Raw genomic sequence first — 18149 nt, forward strand, 5'->3', positions numbered from 1 at the left:
CTGGGGAAACTAAACAAGACCGGGTGATGGAAGCTATCTAAGTCCCCAGGACTTGGAATGGTTTGGAGAGCTTGCTCAGGTCTTGCCATGCCTGTCTGCACCCTTCTAAACCACAATATTTGGATCACTGCACTCTATTATATTGGCATTTTATTATATGGAGTAAAGAAGACTATAAGCCCATTTCCCCACTGTCTACCCATTGCTCTGTGTCTGGAGGACAGGTAACTGCTATTTGAGTACTGGGGAAAAGACATAGGTGTTCCTTCCAGGGATTTGTGCCAAGCCGGCTTCATAAGAATCACGGAGCTGCTGGTTAAACAGAGATTTCCAGAGCTCCCTCTGGATGGGCTTCGTCAATGGGAAGGAAGGGAGGCTGGATGAAATAGAAATTGTAAGAGCCTTTTTCAGATGAGTCTGCTGCAGTCAAGTTTGAGAATCTCAGAGTTCTTAAAATCCTGGAATCCAGAGACTCAATTTATAACCCACAGGGGCCAGAGTCAGTTTCCAAGAGGGTTTTGAGCCACGTAGTGTAGACTAGCAGCCTTACTTGTAGTTGAACAGTAAGGGACAAGCACAGTGCTGCTGGGGGTTTCTGGGGCTGAGGCAGAGAGAGGCATAGTTTGCATACAGTGTCTCTTAGAGTGTGAGTGTGAGTGTGAGTGTGAGTGTGTGGGTGGTGATGGTGGTGGCGGCGGTGATGGTGATGGTGATCAGCATCAGTCATCTCGTGAACCTTCTCAGACTTCCTAAGGAGTGGTGTCAGCCCAAACCAGTGAGGACTGCAGAGTCAACTGCAGAGAGAGTCCTTTTATAATCAGGAGCTGATCACATTCTAATTGAAACAATGAAATAAGAGAGGAGGGGATAAATGTCAAGGCCTTCCTATCCCGTCTAGGTACAAATGGTTACCTGGAAATGTTCTCATGGGGTCTGGGGGTCCCTAATTTCCTGCATAGAACTTCTGGAATCCACAGGCTCCTGACAGAGTCACAGACTGGCCAAAGGGCTGAGGCCTGTGTTGGATCCTTGGTCTCCCCGAGCCTGACTCTCTTCACCTGTACACAGGTAGACCTCATCTGATTGTGCTTCACGGACGCATTTTTTTACAAACTGACACAAGACCCTCTACCTATCGGGATACTCGCTTTATTGCAGCGATGTAGAGTGAAACCCACGGTATCACCTATGTGTGCCTCTGGTGAGGGTCATGGGGTTTACCTCCTCGAGTTGCTGCAAAATGGAACCAGGTTAGTTCTTGGCTAACTCTAGTGCTTGCTATTGTGGTCATTGTTTTCTATAGATTCTGTTAGTTGATGTTCTCCTAAGAAACAGAACCAATAAGAGATATTAGTTCTCCAATAGGGGACATATTTATATACTTATATCTATGGGTAGATATCTAGAGAGTCAGAGAAAGAGGAATTGGCTCACACAACTATGGAGGTTAAGAAGACCCAAGATCTGAGGTCAGTAGGGTGGAGACCCAGGAAGGCTGATGGTGTAGGTTAAAGTCCGAAGGCAGGAGAAAATTGATGTCCCAACTCAAAGACCAACAGAGAGAATCCACTCTAGCTAACTCAGCCATTGTTCTACTCAGGCCTTCGTTGGTTGGATGAGGACCACCCACAGGAGAGAGGAAAGTCTGCTTTATTTGTCTACCGATCCAGATATTGATCTCATCCAGACACACTCAGAATAGTGTTTAACCGAACATGTGGTCACCCTGTGGATCAGTCAAGTTGACGCACAAAATTAACCACTGGAAAGTCATTGTGGTTTCCGGTTTACTGGGGGTTAAAGAAAGTCACAGGTGTGCGTGCATTATATGTTTTATTGCCCTTAGCCCAAGTCCTCTGCCATCCTGATACCCACGGGCCTAAGGTTCTGACTTCAGTCTTCACGTAGTCAGAGGACAGGGTTGATTTTGTAATCATACTCTCAGGGCGAACACCCGCCTCAACAGTCAGTAGGGGTAAGTAGTGGCAGAAATGAAACCAGTACAACTGAGACTGTGTGTGACTTTTCCCACCAACGGGCTGGTAGCACAGTTTAGTTTCATTGCCACATAAATCTTCCTTTGTTCTTTTTTTATCTCCTAACTTGTCCCATACATACTAATTAATTAATTGAGCATACCTGTTTAAATCATCCAATCTTAATTCTTCTAATGGCATGCCTGTGAGAGTTCTAAAAGTTAGGAAATGATTTAGTATTAGAGGTTTTGATTACATTGAATATAAAATCAAATAAAATGAGCAATGACGAATAGAAGAAGGGAAGGAGGCTTGAAATTAGCCTTATTTCCTGTGCGCACAAGTGGCACACATAAGTTGGTTTTTATCCTGGCCTATTTTAGGAGGGATGTATTTGGCTCACACCCAGGAAGAGAAGATAAACTAGGACCTGTATCCTCTAAACCAGCCTCAGCACTATTACAGTTTGAGGCTGACAATTCTTTGAATCGGGGTGGGGGTGGGGGCCTTATCCTATGCCCTAGTCTAGATTATTTAGCAGGGTCCCTGGCTTATATCCATTAGATGCCAGTAGTACCCCCTCCAAATTGTGACAATCAAAAAATGTGTTCTGACGTTGCCAGATGCACTCGGTTGCGAACTGTTTCTTTAAACATAGAAAAAGTTTTAGCCTGTTAAACAGAAGCGTGCTTTCTCTGGGTCCAACCTCCATTTATGGCACTCTTAAGTATAGGATTCACATTGGATGAGCATTCTACTAAACAAACACAGCCACTCGCTTTCTCTCCTATGTTAAGAAATTTGCTTCCCTAACACATTTCTGTTGAGTCAGGAGAAATTTGTGGAAAGAACAGATCTGGCCTAACTAGGCAGTGGCGCAGTGGACAGAGTGTCAGACTGGGACACAGAGAACTCAGTTTTGAAATCCCGAGGTCTCCGGCTTGAGCACAGGCTTATCAGTTTGAGCACAGAGTTGCTGGCTTGAGCGTGGGATCATAGACATGACCCCGTGGTTGCTGGCTTGAGCCCAAAGGTTGCTGGCTTGAGCCCAAGGTCACTGGCTTGAGCCCAAGGTCACTGGCTTGAGCAAGGAGTCACTTGCTTTGCTGTAGCCCCCGGTCAAGGCACATATGAAAGCAATCAATGAACAACTGAGGAGCGGCAACAACGAGCCACAATGAAGATTTGATGCCTCTTCCTGTCTGTCCCTGTTTGTCCCTCTCTCTTTCTCTGTCACACACACACAAGAAAAAGAACAGATCTGGGTTCAGCACCATGCCTTCTAGCAGTATGGCTGCGACAAGTTAGTAAATTTGGCCTCGTTTTTCCCAGGTATGTTACAAGAGCAGTGCAGTTCAGGCCTCAGAGCTGGCGGTGAGGAGTCAATGAGTGACAGCCTCTACAACTGCAGTTGCTCAATAAACTTTAGTTCTGTTTGTTATCTGCTGTGATGTGGGAACCACCATGGAAGTCACTCCTTGGAATGTGCATCTCACACCTTCTATAGATAGTCCCACATCAAAGTGCAGCTCAGGGCCACCCCAAATTCCTCATAAATCACACTGACAGAAAGTATGGCTCTGCTTTTTGAATCGAAGACACTACACAACCTTTTCCAGAGATGAAGTCTTATTGCTTTCCTTCAGCCCCCCAAAAGAGGTGAAGCTACTGGCACACAACAGTTCCCCTTCTCTCCGGACATGCCAGCCCCTTCGGCCCCTTGCCGCCGGAGAGGGAAAGTGGAGCTGGACGGTCAGTCCCGCATCCGTTCCCGAATCCTCTGCGAGACTGACACCCCTCCCTGTAGCCCCTTCCTGCCTCTTCTGTGAACCCTGCTTATCAAGGAACTGTCTGTGGATGTCTGTCCAGTCAGGGGAGAGAAGAAGCGAAGTGTTGACCGTGGCCTTGGCAGGCGAGAGGAGTGTTATCTATGTCTGGCAGGTGCAAAGGCTTGACCTCCAGTCACGCTGTGTCCTTTTCCTGGCCCCCAACTTTGGCATCAGAAACACTGACTTGTTTAGAAGTGTAGTTACTCTAGGAATGTTTTAGAATTTGTAATAATAATGATAGTAATAATAAACAGTAGCAGGCATTTACTATTTGCCAAACACCATGTGAAGGGCTGGGGTTTCTATGAGCTCATTTTATCATCACAGCAACCCAGTGAGGTGGCGATTATGATCACCACCAGACAGGTGGAGACAGTGAGAAATTCATGTTTCATCATCACAGAACTGGGAAGTGATGTGCTTAGGGTGTCAACCCAGATCCTCAATTTCAGTGCCCATGCTTTTCACCACTGGACCCTAATATTTCCCTAGCCATCCGAACTTTGAAGCCACTGGACTGAAGTGGAGGTTGGTTCCCACAGTGCCCGAGCTAGTAATGTCAGCCCATCAAACAGAGATTTGAGGAAGAGTCCTTTACTATCTGTTAGCTGCTTGTTCGTGCACAGCCAACACCAGCATGCACGGGTCCCCTGAGCAGACCTCGGATGGAAAGCAGGAAGCCAGAGCAATGCCCTCTCTACAGGCAGACCTGAGCTACAGGGTTGGATTGTGACTATGATTAGGTATGGAATTAAGCCAAGAGAGAGAGACAGAGAGAGACAGAGAGAGACAGAGAGAGAAACCCTTCCTCTTCAACATCACTCCTTCATTTATTTCACCATTGACCAAGCACTATCGGTATATCTGGCCCTGCATTTTGCATTAGGAAGTCACACGACAAGAAGACATTGGCATCACACTCAGAAAGTGTAGGAGAGAGGGAGAGGTTGCAATAAAGTGTCCGTTGTGCGGTTGGTGGTAAACATTTAAGATGCCCCCGTGGGCATATTGGGTTAAAGACGTCTTCGTATGGAATGGGCTACATGACATGGTCTTAAAAAAAATGGCAGGGTAGGCATTCACTAGTGTTAATGGGTGTGCAAGGAAGGCGTTGTAGGCAGGAGGAAGGATGGGCAGAGGTAATGCATATGAGGAGCTAGAAGGAGTCTGGGAGAGCCGGAGCCCAGGAGGTGGGGCCAAACAGTGTGTCTTCTCAAAGATCTCCTCTCCCCCATGAAGAGGCAGAGCCATCTAATGCAAACTTCCATTTTGCAATTTGACCTGCTGTAGCTTTATTTACCTGATTCCTGTTGCAGATTTTGAAAATCTCTAGTGAAGTGATGACAGCAGAGCCCGTCACTATACATCTGTGACAAAAAGTCATTTTTTAAGCCTTCCTCTAGCCACATACCTTGCACATTCAACCAAGTAAACAGGGAGGGGCCTCTTGCTCCCACTTAAAGCTCAACTCAACATGGTGACCCTTTCCAAAGAAACTCAGCTAACTGCAAACGCATCAAAGAGCAATGAATGCTCTACTGCAGGCATCCCCAAACTACGGCCCACGGGCCACATGTGGCCCCCTGAAGCCATTTATCCGGCCCCCACTGCACTTCTGGAAGGGGCACCTCTTTCATTGGTGGTCAGTGAGAGGAGCACTGTATGTGGCGGCCCTCCAACAGTTTGAGGGACAGTGAACTGGCCCCCTGTGTAAAAAGTTTGGGGACCCCTGCCTACTGCTTGCATGGGAAGATGGGCTAGGGCAGTGTTTTTCAACCGCAAAGGAGTGAACCTCCCTGCTGTTGTGTAAAGATTATAGACACTACAATCTCAGTCAAAGTCACTTATGCTCAGAGCAATTTCTGCCTTAGTGGTCCCTGAAATCATTCTCCTATTTTCAACCGGGTCCCCAAGTGTAAAAACATTAAAAACCACTGGTCTAGGGGGCATGGTGCCATAGCACACTCTTCTCTTCCAAAGTCCCCACTCATTTGGTAGCATAACCAAATCTCCTTTGTTTCTCCCTAAATCTCCAGTCTGTTTCTCTGTGACTTATACTTCTGTGTGTATTCATGTCTTGTAGGACTATCTTGCTCTTTCCAATAATAACCTTTCTTATACAAATTAACTTACCCTCCAATTTTCTTCTCTGCCCAGCAGGACCCATATTGTGCTGATTGGACTTATCAATAAACACAGAATTCTATTTAGAAGATAGGAGAAAGGCTCTGAATACTTCTATTTTGTGTATTTCTTCTTGTCACTCCCGCATGTTACTAGAGTGGGACACAACTTAGTTTGCGATAGATTTGATCTTCTCAAATCTGTGATCTTGGATATATACTAACTCTGGGCCTCAGTTTTCTTATCCACAAAATGGGGGTAATTTTACCTATCCTAGGAAGTAAACAGTTCATAAAAATTAGGGGATCAGGGAACATGCAGATACTCTAGTACTTTCAGCCTTTTGTATATAGTGCATTTTCACCAATGAAATAGAAGTTGGTTTTGCATCTTATTTGCATAATCTGACAACTTTCTTTGACTTGTTTGCTTTTCTGATGTACTTGTTTAGTAAAAAAAAAAAAATCAAATCATATGCTTCTTTTTTTTTAATCACTTCATATTCATTTTGAAATGTCCCCTAATGTGAGCAGTATATATTAGGGGACCACAGGAAGGAGCTTTAAAGTATGATGGGCTCAGCTCATATCCATGGTTGTAAGTGTTGTTACGTGCTAAAGTGAAACACGTTTGCTTTCCATCAGCTATTAGAGACTCCCATGGAAAACATGGTTATTTGGAGAAGCAATAACTGTGATAAAAGTGTTCACCGGTCCTGACTTGGGATCCAAAGTAAAGTAGTGAAGTAGAGTTGACTGTATTATCATTATTCAGTTTTAAATTCTATTTTATAGGATATTCTGAATAAAACTTTTCTGAGGTCCTATGTTTACCAGAGCTCTCTTTGGCAAGTCTTCAGCGCACTGAACTGCGTCAGGTTCCTAGAAGTCATTCTTATTCCAGGCTGTCCTGCTCCCTTGCTGGTCGCCCAGGACAGAAGGCTTTTATCCACGCAGTTTTCTATCCCCCCCCCCCCCGTCAGTTAATACCAGTGACCTATCTTTTAATGAAACCGTGATGTATTTATTTTCAAGGTACGATTAGTAAGCGAAAATAAGCAGGGATGCTTTAGTTAGTCAGTGCTTGTGGATCAACTCTGCACTCTTTTGAGCCCCAATTTTGTGGTCGTATTGCAGAATATTGTAAAGACAATAATAAAAGCCTAGCGTTTTCATTATTTCACCTACAGCTCTTTTCTATGCATATGTGTAAGTTTTGTACTGCCGTATATCATAACTGTTTACCATGTTGCTGCATAATCACCATAATTATTCCTTCCGCAGCCATGTAATCATCCCTCTTGTTAACACATAGTAATTTACTTAACCTGAATTTTTGACAATAGGAGACTGGCTTTTCCCCAGTTTTTTCACTATTATAAATAACCTCTAGGTTACATATTTGCATGCATAGCTTCTTTCATTTTTTTTAGATTATTTCCTTAGGATATACTCCTAGAATGGGATCACTTAGTCAAGGAGTATGAATTTTTAATAGTTACTTAATAAATTGGCAGTTTCTCCAGTTTGCAGTGCCATCAGCCATATGTTAGTATTCTCCTTTTCTTACAGTCTTCTCAGTACTGCGCATTCCTGTTCTGTATTTAATATGCTTACACAGTACCGTACTTTTGTTTTTGCTATTTCTCAAAAACAGCAAGTTTTAATCAAACATGTGCTTATGAATTGTGCATTCCCTCATGGTTTAAAGAGCCAGTTTGGAAACCTGGGTAGATTTGTTTTTAACACCAAGAACTCTTGCTATCCACTCTCATTTTGCACTAATATTGTGTGTCAAGCAAAGCCAATATTGAGATTTTTCTCAGCCAACATCAGATTGCATGCCTACTTTTAACTAATAAATGAGGATCTGTTTATAGGAACTGGGAGAACCCAGATAAAATACTAGGAAAATTAGAAAATAAAAAATTAGACAAATTGAGAAAATCAAGATCTACACCAGGATTCCCAAGGGCAAAAGCAGGGTTGGATTTCAACTGGGTTGGTCTCTGGACAGATGTTAACAACTGTCTGTCTAGTCTCCAACCTGCTCAGCCAACCTCACTTTCCAACCAGCAAACCTGGAAGCTCAGACCCACTACTTCCAATGTTTCCTTCCAAGTTATGTCCCAGGAAAGCTTCCTGATGAATGAACACCCCCCCCCCAAAATGCCTTCACACAGTTCCCAATCTGTTCTTTTCCATATTAAGTAATTCATGAAACCCTGTCATGTATGAAATGGTTTCCCAAACCACAGCCCTGTCAGGGCTGGATGCCAGTTCCAGAGCTCCGGTTCTTCCCTCGCTTTCAGGTGTCAAAAAATAAAAACCATTCAGTAAATAAGAATCAACGGAACCTCTCTCACGTAGAGCTGGGGCTGCCATGTCAGGGGAACTACCTTGTGTCTTATCCCTCAAACCTTGGAATCTTAAAATAGAAAGTAAACTTCAGTCTGGGCCTAAAGAGACGTCGTGCCCCAAAGAACTATTTGCAAGGATAACAAGAAAGCAGATATGATGGCTACTCTCTGATGACTACAGGCCTGAACATTTAAATTGCTATTCTGAATTAGTATCACTCTGTGAGCTTATCTGCCCCAATAGAAATGCCTTCCTTCTACTGATATAACTGTTCCCCTTCCCTTTCTCATAAATACCCATTGCCTTTATCAACTAATCGGAACACTATCTGGGCTTCTGCCTGAATCAGTGCTTTCCTGAATAGTGATTCTTTTCTAGTTTCATCTCAAATAAATGCTGGTTGCCTCTCACTTTGAAAGGCCTTTTATTTTTAGGTTAACACAGGCAACCTTGCCTATCCCTGCGATGGATGTCTTCCATGCTCTGCCAGGTGGTAGAAGGACATATCAAGAATTCAAGCCACCATTATTTGTCTGGAGTAGACTGACCAGTATCTTTACTAGAACTTTCTCTTTGACCTAAGGATGTTAGCGGTTTGTGTGTTTTTTTGAATAGTGTAACTGCTTCACCCAGAACCTGGGCACATAAAGAAAAAACTGATTGTGTCTTCTTCCCCTGTTTCCTCTTGCAGCCTCAACTGAGGGTTCTCCATAAACGTGGTGAGCCTCCCAAGCTGCCGTCCTGCCAGTTGATATGAACATGACCTGCTCTTCACAGAAGGACTAACCCATGGCTCTGCCAGAAGATAACCATTGGAGTGTTGACAGATTCACCAGATTAACCGATGGGCTTTGGAAAATCTTAGTTTGCTGTGGATCTTAAAATGAGGTGCATAATACGTAGTGCCAGCTCGTTGCAAGCGGTCATTGGCAGACCATGCGCTGGAAGATTGCTTCCAGTTTACATCACTGTGCATAACTCACGCGCCCCACGGGGAGCTGTCTGTGCCCTTCACTAGAAGTCCTGTGTTAGCATGGCAACTACTGGATTCTTTTATTATGTGTGCAGATGGCATGATGTGTTAGAAAAAAAATTACAGCAGTTCTGCAGTCTCGGTGGAAGTGTTGACCGTATTATGCCCCGGTAGGAATGTCAACATGTCTCGGTTGTGTTAGTTACGACATCTGAAGGCGTTCTGTCCGACTCGTAAGCACTTTACGGGAGGGCATGACACCGGAACGCATCAGCACGTGCAGTGCCTGTGCGAAAACAACGGTTTTCTTTTTTCTTAACAATCTTGTCCTATCTCTGGCTCCGACTGTCCGAGACACTCCACTCCCAGCATCTCCCCCATTGTTTATGGTAGATTGGTGTAAATATGGCCACAATACTGTTAGACTTCACCTCTTGACACTTGACTGAACAACTGGATCCCAAAGGGAAGTGGAAGTGGCTGATGGTATTATCTTAGCTCCTGGTTGCTCCACCTAGCGACAACTTAACCACGTGCCACATGGCCACTCCCACACGAGAGGCTTCTGGGCCAGTGTGCACAACCCTTGCTGTCTACAGAAGAGCTCTTTCCAAGAAAAAAAAAAGAGGGAAATGGCCTTCTTCTAATCAAAGACCATGGCGGGTTGATGTGAAGGGCAGCAGAATGCAGTCTTCCTGTTGATCTGATGGGAGGCTTTCTAGGTCAGGTTCGTCACAGCCCTCTGGAAAGAGCAGAACGAAACAGCAGGTGACTCCTGCATGCCTACAGAAGGAAAAGGACCCAACCCCACCAGGTTCCTTCCTCAACAGAGAACCTACGAGTCCTTGTTAATCCTTTCCAGGATTATACCCGCACCTAATTAATTTTTTCACTATGTCTTACAACAAAGCACAGTCCTGGGAAAAAGGCCAATCTTGTTATTTATTGCTTATCTTGAAGCATTAGAAAAATGTCCATATTGACTGACCCTAAATAATGCTTTAGCATTTCTTTTTTTTCCTGAAAATACAAATTAGGCTAAATCAAAAGCTCAGCAAAGTGTGTTTGGTATGCCCCTGGCCTTAGCCTGGACTGACAGGCATCATAGACTTTTCTATGAATATGTATAACCGCACTGGGACCCCGCCAGCACAAGCAAGCCTTGCATTCTAAGGGGTCTCCAGACGCACCCTCCCACATTTTGCCTCCCCTGGGGGTCTCGGGGAATCACAGCCCAGTGAAAGAAGGACTTACACTGAGATTTGGAAACCTGGCAGGGAAGAAGAGAGAGATCCCAATGTGACTGGGGCGAGTCACCCAGCTGGATGACTCACCCCAGGCCGGGCAGGCTGTAGTGCCAAACAAGGGGACTTCCAGGAGGGAACTCAGAGGGCTTTCAGCTACCACCAAGATCTGGCCCTTCAATGGGTTAGCAACAGGACCACTGGGCCCTCAGTAGACCACAGTTCTTTACAAACTCAGAATTGGGGAGCCAAACCCTGGCCACCAGGGCCCGTGGCGATAACATCCCAATCCCCAGTGGGGATTCAGTTCCAATGGCAGGGTTTCCTCCTCCTCTCGTTCCTTTCTTTACTCAGCAAGCATCTGCTGAGCACCTACTATGTGCCAAACATTGCGCTGGGGTGGCAACAGTGGACAAGGCAGACTCTCCCTGCCCTTACGAAATATCTCTACCTTCCAAACACTGTTCCTACCCCACCTTTTCCATAATGAAAGCATTCAGACTACATTCCCCCCTCCACCCCCCTCCCAACAGAGTAACGTAGGACAGACAGGGACTAGCGCTGGGGACACAGAATTGGGGGCTGCTGCACCCAAAAACTAGCCAGGTGCTGAGATAGTGTAGCTGGGACTTGATTGGTTTAGCCAGAGACATTCTGAGACCACGGCTAACACCCTTGGATAACTGGCCATGCTCAGCAGTGCCGATGTTCATTAAATGATGGTAGTTCATCCTTACCTACCTTGGCTTTTGCAGAGTATGTTCTGAACAATTAAATAAGCTGAGTTTCCTAGCTTTTTTTTTATTTTTATTTTTTTTTGAGTCAAAAGAGTGCTGGAAAATTCCAAAGGGGTGGTGGGTGAAGATGAAAATAGAAAAGAGTAAAAAAAAAAATTTTTTTTTTAAAGACAATGAGTCTGACCAGGTGTTGACACAGTGGATAGAGCATTGGACTGGGATATGGAGGACCCAGGTTCGAGACCCCGAGGTCGCCAGCTTGAGTGCAGACTCATCTGGTTTGAGCAAGGCTCACCAGCTTGAGCTCAAGGTTGCTGGCTCGAGCAAGGAGTCACTCAGTCTGCTGTAGCCCCGTGGGCAAGGCACATATGAGAAAGCAATCAATGAACAACTAAGGAACCGCAACAGAGAATTGATGCTTCTCATCTCTCTCTCTTCCTGTCTGTCCATCCCTGTCTGTCCCTCTCTCTGACTGTCTCTGTCACACACACACACACACACACACAAAAAAAAAAGCCTTAATTCCTGGCAAGTACCACCTATTTGCAGGTGAACTACTACCGCTTACCAAACTGTCCACCTCTGTCTGACATCATTTCGGGGGATAGTTTTGAAAACATGGTAGCCTAAAATCTGAGCAGTCACGAGCTAAACCAGCAACATGGAGCAATGATCCAATTTACACACTGGGGTTGTTACGTGTCAATCCACAATTACTCACTTTCTGCTGTGCTACCTTCCTTCCCAAGCTGTGTGTGGGAAATCTGAGCTCCCAGCAGCTCGGAAACGTCTGGGTGAGTGTAGGTTGGTAGGAAGCTGGAGACAGGGAGGTCCGAGATAAATCTGTTGATGACCAAGGACGGTTGATGCCTAACTTCTTCCTTAAATCTGTGCTACGCCTCTTATTAAAAGGCTGACACCCCCACATAGACAGGAAAGGCACTCTTAGGAATGAACAGAAATGAATAATTACCAGACACCCTCAGGTGCCCAGGAGATTAACTTCTTCCAGCTCCGGAGCTAAATTTAAATATGCAGAATAGCCAGGTTCTGCTGGGGTGAAAAGCAGATCACTTCAGTGGTTTAGGACACACCCAGGAATAGAGGGACCCCTGTGAGCTTTCTTTGTGGGTAAGGCATGTCTTCAAACCCCTGCTCAGGCTCTGTGAGGTGTGTTCCCACACCCCTGACAGCTACCTCCAAAATATGGGTAAGCAGCACACGGCTCTCTCCAGAATCACTTCTCAGTTGCCCAGACAAAGGCCTGTAGTCCTTAGTTCCGAGGGAATTCTACCTTTTTTTAACATGCAAGGGGAGAAGGAATATCAACCTTAGGTGAGGAAATAGACTCAGGATAAACTCAAATGATTTACTCCCCCCTTACTCGCAAATGTCTTTTTTTGTCTACAAACATCGCTTAATTGTGGATAGGCACATAAAACCTCTCATGGAAGAAAAGTTTTTAAGACCCCATATAGCCCTTTAGTTTCACCAGAACCTCCTCTTTCCGGTGCATTCTGTGTGGTGTTTTCCTCTGCATTCTTTAGGGCAATTTTGTTACTTGACAACCAGATTTAAAGCTGCCATCGTCTCTTTTGAACATCTAATCTTTGAAAATGACATACATTTCTTCAGGCCTTAAAGGCTGTCTTAATTCACCTTTCCCTCGGCTCTCTCCACCCCACTTTTAGGCTTTGTTAGTGATTTTTTTTTTAATCTCTTCTTTTAACCTAAGTTCTGTAGGTAGATTTCAAGTATTCTATAAAGAATTCAAACAATACTGACTGGTAATTCCTTCGTGAGCTTGATCTCGGTGAATGGTTGCCGCCGAACACCAGTGAGACGGAGATTCTCGTCTCCTCGAGATGGTTGGTCAATGCGACTAATCAAAATAAGGCCCAGGTGACCACAAAGGAGGACAAGGCCAGAAGCTGCCTCCGCTCAGGGCACAGCTTGGGAAGGCGAGGAGGGTCTCTATTTCAAAGACAAGCACTGCCCCCTTAATCTCCTTAGATCTGCATCTAATCCTGCAGCCAGCACACTGTCTGATGAGGCAGGAATCCTGCCTCATCAATGCGCATGATTTCTGGTGTCGCTGCCCAACTTCAAGGTCAGAGAAGGCTGTGTTCCCATTGTTCTGCTCTGATGACTCCTTCTAGTGCAGAGACATTCTTTTGAAAGCTAACCACCTGTGGGAAGCTTAAGGAAAAGCTGGCCAGGTGCACAGGGAGGTTCGGCCACAAAAGAAAAAGACTGAAATAAAGAGATACTTTCCTGCAGATTCTCGCTCGGGAAGGTGGCTGGAGGGGTGGTCTCAGCACTGCTTTGTTCTGGCCATCATCTTGGCCCTGCAGGGAAAATGCTGGGTCAGGCGCAAGCACTGTTCCTGAGATCTTAAAATGTTTCGGGTACAATTCACCTGTGACAAATAATAAAGGGGATTGGGTATGGGGCCAGTTGTAGACCTCCTACCCCACAGCACAAAGACCGAGGAATGACTTGCTCTGTCAATCTGGAGTCTCAGTAGCCACAAAAAGGCTATTTTAAAATCTTGGAGAGCTCCAAGCATTCTTACTTCATATCCCTCTTTCCACAAATGCATCAAGCATTAGAACATAGGCACTGGCAACATAGACCTAATACGAAAATTTCAAAGTAACCATATGAATCACATTGAAGTGCAGTTGACTGGTTCACATACTCTTCAGTGTTGTGGGGACTTAGACCTTATTTCTGATTGTACAACATTCTTTTCACATTTGGACCCAATGGTTTGGGAGATCCATTTCTTTGTTTGTTTCGTTTTTGTTGTGTTCCAAACCTCAGACATTTACATGCGTCTTGGAAAGGCTCATTAATCCGAGCCTTTCTGCCTAGAGTGCAGAGTGATAGAAACAGCCCTACTATTTCTATGGGGATAGCAGGAGATGGTTGAATTAATCCCAAATTGGAGATGTAGACCTAAACGTTTAAGACACTGAAGATTCTGCTTGTTGCCTTCTGCGTTGTTGACAGCCTTGTAAGTTTCAGTCATTTGAACCGAAGGAAGGAAGTGGGCTGCCGTCCTGTGGCCTTGCTTCGTCAGCACACGCGCAGCCACCAGACGTGGAACTCTAAGGGCGATGTCCGAGAGCACGTGGATCTGTCTGTGTCCTGAATTTCATCACAAATTCTATGAAAATGTATTCACATGCTTGACTCTTTTTTAAAAATTATAAAACGAGGGATCCTTAGTAGATTGTTACTTCTCTCAGGCTGGGGGAACTGATTTTGTGATATAACCTTGAAGAAAAATTGCTTGTCATTCAATGGCTCGAGCATCCAGTGCCTGCTCCTGTCCCGTTCCACAAGCTGGTGGTGATCATCTCCCGTGTCCCCAGAGGTTAGCCCGGCCTCCCTCTGAAAGAGTACAACTGCCGTGAACACACCTTCGGGAGCGTCATTCCAAAAACAGGATTTGAACTGAGCACAGTCATGATTCTTAATTATATGAGCTCTAAATCAACTCTAATTCTTTATGTATATTTCCTTTTTTTTTTTTTTACCAAAATCAATTGCATTTGTGTGTGCATTGGGTGCCACTGTGCTTTCTGCAGCAGCTGTTGACAGTCCTCATGCCTCATTCCCAGACCACATATTCAAGAGAAGACCAAGAGTATATATCTCCCCACATAGCAGCTGCAGAGGTTTGGCAGTGCATAACCAGGTGCACATCGGAAGGCCCCTGTTTATAGATGTAAAACTTAAAAAGAGAATATGGGGGGAGGGGTATTCATGTTTGAACACTGGCCCCTTGGTCTCTTTTCATTGTAACTCAATAGTCATCTCCAATCACCAGAAAGAGAAGTTATACCCTCGTTTAACCTGGTCTTTTGGCAGTTTGAAACCTCTCTGGGACTCAGAGTGATCTCTCTACCACTGTCTTTCCCCCACCAGTAAGTAGAACAAGGCCATCCTTACATGGTCGTATTTGAGGGGATGGTGGTTGAACCAGGGGAAGGAGCTCACGTTGCAGAGAGCTGAATGATGCCATGTTCTTGACTTGGCCCTGTAAGTGTCGGTCATGGTCGGCAAAGAAGCAACTCATCTGCTGAAAAGCCAAGCCAGCACAAATGTTTTGAAACTAATCCCACCAAAACGCATGTGTCACTAAATCATACTACTGGGGCTCCAGTTACTCCGGCGCTTTAATACCATTAGGCACTACATGAAATCGCTGCACACAGAACTTTAGAAAAAGATCAATATTGTTACAAAATTACTTATTAGCCGTCAAAAGTACCCGAGAAAAGAAAATATTGATCTGTTGTGGTTTATATACGTGAGTTATTCTTGAGACTTTGTGGACACAGGCACGGCTCTAACAAAGGGGAAGGATACTTGAATTTTTTTTTTTTTTTTTGAGATGAGAGGAGGGGAGATGGTGAGGCAGACTCCCACATGCACCCTGACCGGGATCTACTCGGCAACCCCATCAAGGGCCAATGCTCAAGTACTGAGCTAATGTAGCTCCTGAGGCTGATGTGCTCCAATGGAGCTATCTTCAGCACCTGAGGCCATGCTCGAATCCATCCAGCTACTGGCTGTGGGAGGGGAAGAGGAAAAGAACAGGAGGTGGGTGGGGAGCAGATGGTTGCTTCTCCAGTGTGCCCTGATCAGGAATCGGAACCTGGGACGTCCATACACCAAGCTGACACTCTATCCACTGAGCCACCACCCACCGGCCAAGGCCAGAATATTTGATTTCAATAGAAACCCCCCATCTCTCTGGACCTCTGCACGTCTGGTTGGGATGCCAGCTGCCCCACCTGAGCAGGTGGGATTGTTCGGAGGCTGAACTGAGTTAAGGGAAGAAACTCTCCTGTACCAACAATCTTTCTGTGATTCTCATGGTGACTGGACTTCGGGCTTTCATCAGTAAGCCTTTTCTCTGCCTTCTCCTCAGTGGCTATTATTACTAAGGCTCCATTTTGGGGATTAAAAAAAAATTTAAGAATGATAAGAACATAACAATCAGCATTTTGCCCGCACGTGCTAATTCCAATATTTGAGGGCTGGTCTACAGAGCCTGTAGCCAAGGCATTCATTCACCCTGACTCCTCCGCTTCCTGAAGGTGCTGAGCGCTGGACTGAGCCGAGGGAGAGAGCCTCAGGCTTGGCGTGATGCAGGCGAAGATCGTGGGTCCCCGGGTTGGAGAAGACCCACACGAGTGAGCGTGAAACTGACAAATCAAGTATCACGGGGAGTGGAGAGCCATATCGAACTTCTTGATGAGATCTAGCGTATTAGCATTTGTTCTAAGAAAGAAGGACAAAAACCACGCAATGAAATGAATGTATTGTATAAGACCAGTGCTCTCAATAGTGTATGAAGGGAAAAAAACAAACAAACACCAAACCTGGTTCACTTTTTTACGAACACTGACAAATGTGAGCTATACAAGCACAGTCCTAACACAAAAGCCATTGTGTCGATGGTAGACATCTTTCCTAGCTTCCTTCTGCGAGCAGTTAAACCAGCAGTCTGAATTCCCTTAGTCCCCTAAGAGTGGCTAATTAAATTAGGATTTTCTTTATTCATTGCCCACAATGGTGGTTTGTTTCTATGCACCCTGGGAACACCCCCACGACCGGACTTAGGAAGACACAAACATGTTAGGTGGAGAAATACGAGTGCCTTTTCTGTTGGATGTTCACTTTAGTTCCCTGGATCTCCAGGGCACACAACGTTTAGCAGTTTTTCCTCTAGACGTAAGGGTTGTTGTGCACCGCAAGTCCGAACCACCGATTTCTGTATCTTAAGCAGCTATCCACTGTCCAGTTCCCTTTGGGTCTCCCTTCTATTTTCGTATAACGTTTCCTTCTGTTTGGGGCTGTCCTCAGAAAAAGAATGGGGGGGCATGATCTTTTTAAACTGATGGATGTGAAACTGTACAGACTGTTGCCCCCTGTATCTGTGAGCATGATCTCTGTTGGGCCTGAAAACCTGCTTTCTCATTTTGTACATTTGACTATTTTGTATTCCGTGTTCCTTGACTCCAGATGTGCATGGCCATGTATTAAAATGCAGGATTTCTATTACCGTGTAAAAGTGTTTTGATTCTCTGATTTTTTACATACATCCTTGGGAAGAAAAAAAAATTACATTAAACTTTTTATTTCTATTTTCTTCAGCTCATCAGCTTTGCAAAAAGAAAAATAAAAAAGAAAAGTTAACAGTGATTCACTTTCCCTGTGTTAGGTAATGATGCAATTCATGGTGGAAAATTGTCCTCAATTATGCTGTGTTTCCTGGAGAAATAATATATGTGAAATGAATTGGTGGCCTCCCTCCAGCTCCGGGCACACTGAATTCCCCCAGCACCAAATCCCACCAGTGTGAGCGCTGTGAGGGCAGGAAGCGTCAGCGCAGAGCGCGGCTGGGCAGAGCACACAGTTCTCTTCACCCCCGGATATGGAACACCCTGGAAAGAGATGAGACCATGGTTCTGGAGCCGCCAATTCTCTCTCACTCTCTAGTCTTCAGTGCACATAAAGCATGATTGATGACATGTCTGGCTCCTGCGTCTCCATCTCTCTCAGGGGGTGACCAGGGCTAAGCTATCGGTATCTTATCTAAAGAGATCCTGCCCTTCGGTAACATCTGCCCAGAGATCTGGGATTGGAAACCAGCTCTCCCAAGCTGATTCGGCACAGCTCGTCCTCGAGGTCGGCAAAACTCTGGGTACACCCCTCTCTCAACCATGGATTTAAAAGATGCTAAACGTGTTTGGTTTTTTTTTTTCTCGAATTACAAAAAACAATACACCGATTCACATGGTGCACCACATATAAACAAGACCGCGTTGCCTGCTGGGAACTACCGTCTTGCCTTCCCTTCCGTTAAGGAGACATCTTAATGAGTCC

General features: G+C 45.2%; 1 protein-coding gene across 2 annotated transcripts in view; it reads left to right on the forward strand.

Annotated features, from left to right (window-relative positions):
- SAMD12 (sterile alpha motif domain containing 12) overlaps positions 1–17323 on the forward strand; it is a 392266-nt gene extending 374943 nt beyond the window's left edge. For both annotated transcript variants that reach the window (XM_066265772.1, XM_066265774.1), the window contains one exon: positions 8981–17323. In XM_066265772.1, coding sequence (XP_066121869.1) covers positions 8981–9003 — 23 coding nt within the window. In that variant the 3' untranslated portion in view covers positions 9004–17323. The remainder of the gene's footprint in view (positions 1–8980) is intronic.
- The last annotated feature ends 826 nt before the right edge of the window (positions 17324–18149 follow it).

Source organism: Saccopteryx bilineata, chromosome 3, assembly GCF_036850765.1.
Source record: "Saccopteryx bilineata isolate mSacBil1 chromosome 3, mSacBil1_pri_phased_curated, whole genome shotgun sequence".
NCBI lineage: Eukaryota > Metazoa > Chordata > Mammalia > Chiroptera > Emballonuridae > Saccopteryx > Saccopteryx bilineata.